This window comes from Oratosquilla oratoria, chromosome 19 (genome assembly GCF_046742065.1).
Source record: "Oratosquilla oratoria isolate Oo_2021 chromosome 19, ASM4674206v1, whole genome shotgun sequence".
Taxonomy (NCBI): domain Eukaryota; kingdom Metazoa; phylum Arthropoda; class Malacostraca; order Stomatopoda; family Squillidae; genus Oratosquilla; species Oratosquilla oratoria.
In genome coordinates, this window is record NC_134795.1 from 8,072,717 (window position 1) to 8,077,716 (window position 5,000).

At 44.3% G+C, this 5,000-nt stretch overlaps 1 protein-coding gene across 1 annotated transcript in view; it reads left to right on the forward strand.

The window, feature by feature from the left end:
• Window positions 1-318: 318 nt before the first annotated feature.
• The window catches only part of amon (prohormone processing protease amontillado), a 621,095-nt gene continuing 616,413 nt past the window's right edge, over window positions 319-5,000 (forward strand). Inside the window, exon 1 of the mRNA XM_076202597.1 lies at window positions 319-964. Coding sequence (XP_076058712.1) covers window positions 761-964 — 204 coding nt within the window. The 5' untranslated portion in view covers window positions 319-760. The remainder of the gene's footprint in view (window positions 965-5,000) is intronic.

A 5,000-nucleotide genomic window follows, 5' to 3' on the forward strand; every position in this document is an offset into this window, starting at 1 on the left:
TGTTCCGCCCTCTCCTTTCCTATGGTTTTGTGTTCTCCCATGTGTTCGCAAGCCGAAATGTTTGTATGAATGCGAGTCTGGCTTGGGCCTCTCTCCCTTGGCTGGCGCATGCGCATTGATCACGTAGCCTTTGTCTCTGCATTTATGCGTTTATTTAATAAACTCTGCCTATTCCTCCATCTCCTAATGGTTGCACAGGCTTTCCTTCTCCATCCTAAAGCAGTGAACGTGTTTCTGCTAGTCAACTGTTGCGCGCTATGGCTAAGATGGCGGTTGATCGATGTGTGACGTCATGTGACGTCACATCCCCTCGGTGCAGAGGGCGCTGTTCAGTTGGCGCGCGGTCCCTGCCCTGAGCACTTGCTGTCATTTGGTGCCGTCCGCGTCTCGACACCTCCACAACGGCCATCTCAACTCTTGGGCATCGTGCGAGGGGCAGTTTCTGGAAGGCCGGGCACTACGGGAGGACTAAGGATTATCCGCGGGTGAATCAACAACAGCAGGTGTGGCAGAATTAACAGTGCGTACCGTGGTGGTGTGTGCCGAGACTCCAGCAGGGTTGGAGTTCTCCGGTCCTCAGGTGGCGGGTGGACGGAGAGGCACCACGACACCCTTGGAGGGGGTGGGGGGGAGGAGGAGGCGGCGGAATAACAATAACAACGGCTGGTACAGGAGCAGGAGTGTGGAGGAGGCCAGGCCCTACCGGGGCCACCTCCAGCAGGAGCGACTACGGGAGCGGCAACCTTGTAGGTCTGCAGTAATGCGCCTCCACACCCCTTTCTCCTGCACCAGCCGTTGGGCCCTTCTCGCACCCCTGTTGCTGGTGGCCATCGTAGGCCCCCTGGTGACCTCCGCTGCCCCCGAAGTCTTCACGAACTCGTTCTTGGTGAGCTTGAAGGAGGGCGCCGACAACGAGCTGGCCCACCAGGTGGCCAGGAGGAACGGCTTTCACAATCTTGGTCCCGTAAGTACAACTCGAAATTTCAGGTTCCGAGGGTAAGGGCTATCTCGAGGACTACTTGGTTGGTTGGTTGGTTATTAGAGGTTTTGGGTGGCGGAATAACGCCGTCCAGACGGTTCCGATCGTCGGCCAGCGATGTTGTTGTTCTCTGGTCTTGCGAACGGAAATGTCATTTTCGTCCTGCCGTGTTTGTACGAAGGGTTGGCAGGCTGAGGGAAGATGTTATTCCTTCATGTGTACTTGTGTGTCTTATCTACCAACATCAAATATATGCATCCTTAAACCAAAGGCCCCTTCTACACTCTCGTACTGAACTGTACCAAAACAAATATCGTTCAACATTTCCAGTTCATTAGTTCTTTTGAAAAAGAAAGAAAGAAACGGAAGCGCGTGATGGTAACAATGTCTAAAAGTTATATTCACATAATGGAATTCTGGATAAACTTTAGGTGGCTATTGTTCTTTTGTGTACTTCATCTTCATGTGTTAAACAGTCATGTGGGATATGTGTTTGTGTGGGCACGAGTCGTGTACGGTTGTGTATGTGTGTGTGTATTCACTTCACTTTCACTTGTGAAAGTGAAGTGAATACACACACACATACACAACCGTACACGACTCGTGTGTGTGTGTGTGTGTGTGTGTGTGTGTGTGTGTGTGTGTGTGTGTGTGTGTGTGTGTAAGTGTGTGTGTGTGTGAGTGATTCACCTTGGTCTTTGGATCATGTGTTGGACTCGTGATTGACAGCTATTTCCCTCCCGGAAGAGAGCTCAGAGCTCGTATGACCGATCTATGGGTAATGCTATGGGTGTGTGTGTGCGTGCGTGCTTGCGTGCGTGCGGATCTGTCTAAATTAATTTGTGGATACATAACGGGGTTTACCCACACGCCTGTATCTGGATTCTGTTCAATGTATACGGACAGACAATCTTGTGCCTGGCAGGTGTGACTGTGGGGACCTTACTTCGCCACCTGTTTCTGCCGCCATTGATAGGGAACTAACGGTATGTGTGTCTTTTAGAGCTTCCAGCTCTGGCTGAATCAAATGTCCCTGAGACAATCACGGAGGAATATCTAAAACAAAATCATTAATCATATCAGGCCTTAGGCCTTTGGGGGTGTGGTGGTGTGTCTTTTACGGCTGAGCGGAATCTTCAGGTAATAGAATGCTTATCACGGCACCCGCGAATAGATTACTAGGCATGCTAGAAAGATTGGTTCACCTTGCCACACTTTTTCTAATATTCATATACTGATAGACTAAAATCCGCAATTTTTTCTTCTTCTGATATTAACGACCCTATTTATAGATAGACATGCTGATATTATTTAACTTTCTAGATTTAGTGGGAAAGGGTGTTCTCTCGGAGTGAAAAGAAGTGTGTGACTTCTGATGGGAAATGTATTGGAAAAATTAATATTTCACTAAAGGGTTAGTTTGATACTGACTGAGAGAATTAATTACCTGTTTAATGGTCGATTAATAGCTTTGAGAAACCCTTTAAAAGATGAAAGGCAATTATTTTACTTGTTTATTATAAACATACTTATATAAGTTTTCATAACGCACACTAATTATAAAGTTCGTAATTTTATTTTTTATTTTGTTTAATTACATTTTGTTTCATTCTATTTTATCGAACTTGATTTATCTATCATTTAAGCTATATATTTACTCATCTACGATTAATAGCGTTGGGAAACCCTTTAAAAGATGAAAGGCAATTCTTTTACTTGTTTATTATAAACATACTTATACAAGCCTTGACAGTAGCGCACGGGATTCGAACCCGCTGCATCTGGACCCAAACTTCAAGGATTGTCTGATTGATGTCGCTATTCACTAGCGAATTCCTCATATACTTATACAAGTTTTCATAACGCACACCAGTTATAAAGTTCGTAATTCTTTCTATATTGTTTAATTACATTTTGTTTCATTCTATTTGATCTAACTTGATATATCTATCAGTTTAGCTATAGATCTACTACTCTACGAGTATTTCTGTTGACCTACTCGTACTTACTTGTTTACTTATGTGTATTTTTTTTTTACTAGTTTACCTATCTAATCATTTATTGATTTATTTACATATTGATATATACAATAGTCAAGTAATCAATTCATTAGTTTATTTATCTATTCATTTATTAATTTATTTACTTGTTTATAAATTCATTTATTCATCTATTTATCTGCATGTTTATTCTTTCATTTATTCATACATTTATCAATTTATCTATTATTTCGTTTGCTTCTTTGCTTTATTTTGCCACTATCAATCTGAGAATAGTTGGAGGAATATGATATTAATCCCCCACCAAAAAAAAGAAACAAGGGTAGGGGGGGCACAGCAGGGGGGGGGGCGGCATGGGTTGATGGAAATTGGGGCTGGAAGCCATGGCTGCAAGTAACAAAGATTCCATGTGGAAGTCCTCCGCTTCACGGATCTCCTCATTTGCAATCTCTCTCTCTCTCTCTCTCTCTCTCTCTCTCTCTCTCTCTCTCTCTCTCTCTCTCTCTCTCTCTCTCTCTCTCTCTCTCTCTCTGCTCCCACTCCCTGTCTCTCTGCTCCCACTCCCTCTCTCTCTCTTTGCTCCCACCCCCTCTCTCTTTCTTTGCTCCCACCCCCTCTCTATTTCTGCCCCTCTCTTTCTTTACCTCCCTATCTTTTTCTTTCTTTGCCCCCACTCTCTCTCTCTCTCTCTCTCTCTCTCTCTCTCTCTCTCTCTCTCTCTCTCTCTCTCTCTCTCTCTCTCTCTCTCTCTCTCTCTCTCTCTCTCTCTCTCTCTCTCTCTCTCTCTCTCTCTCTTTCTCTCTCTTTCTTTCTCGGGAGAGGGGAGGGGGAGGGGAGGGGTGTCTGACCCTCACCTAAATAAAGTCGTCCTGGTGGCAGCTGGAATGAATACTGAGGTCGTAAGAGGCAGCGAAGGGGTTCTCGAAGCGGAATTGGAGAGAGAGAGAGGTGCTGCAACCTTTTCGTTGCGGAGAGGTCTTCCCTTGGCGTAATAAAATCGCCAGGCGGCAGCTCTCGAGTACATGCTCAAACAAAGGGATGTTTCGTAGGTCCTTTTTATTTTGTTTCTGCAGTGCCTCGGGGTTTTCCTTTGTTGTGTTAGCCCAGTCGTTTGATAGACTCCTTTTCTCGTCCTTTGTGCAAATGTCTGCCCCTTTGTATGCATCCCGTTTCAATACTCTCTCCTTTTTTATTCATTTATTTATTTTATTCTTCCTTATATTTTTCTATGGCGTCCAAGGACATGCCCTGTTGCCAAGATTCCACGCGAGGTCCAATGGGTCAAGTGAGATGTGGCAACAATGTATCCACAAAACGAGGTATATATAAAGACTGCCGAAATTAGCAGCACATAATCTGTTAATCTAACATGTGCACATGAAACACGCACTGTTGCCACCTCTTCCATATTGCACGAAGTGGTGGCCACGTGGAAGTATTGGCAGCTGTACTTTCCTCCTACTCTCCTGCTAAGGCTGAGGATGTTGAACGTATCTTCAGTTACCCTCCTATCAGTTTCTTTTATCAGTATTTTAGTATTGTCGGTGGTAACCGGTAGAAAGGAGGCACAGTAGAAATTGAAAGTAGTCGACATTAGATATTCATCTTGTGCAGTCAATATCCCCCCAGGCGGGGTCAGTTCATACCCTAAAGTGTCATTTGTGCCGTCTTCACCAGCACATTTTTTTTTATTTTATTTTTTTTTTTCGAGAGGTCCCCCATAACTGAATGGAATAATCGATCTAATAATCCAATGCTAACACCTTGCTTACCACCTGTCACTTCTTACATTATTATAACTACCGTCAGGCAATTTAATTCTCTAGTGTGTGAACTCAAATCCAAGTAAAAAATCTTTCGCACAGTTCCCTCTTTTTAGGTGGGGTTTTGACCCGAACCGCGCAACATTTTGCTATTCCCCTTAGATCCTTCTTGTACAAACCATCTGACTCCATCTTTCTGGAACCAAGTCCTACCACCCCCCCCTCTAGTAAAGAAGCGCTGGTTATCAAGAATGGAAT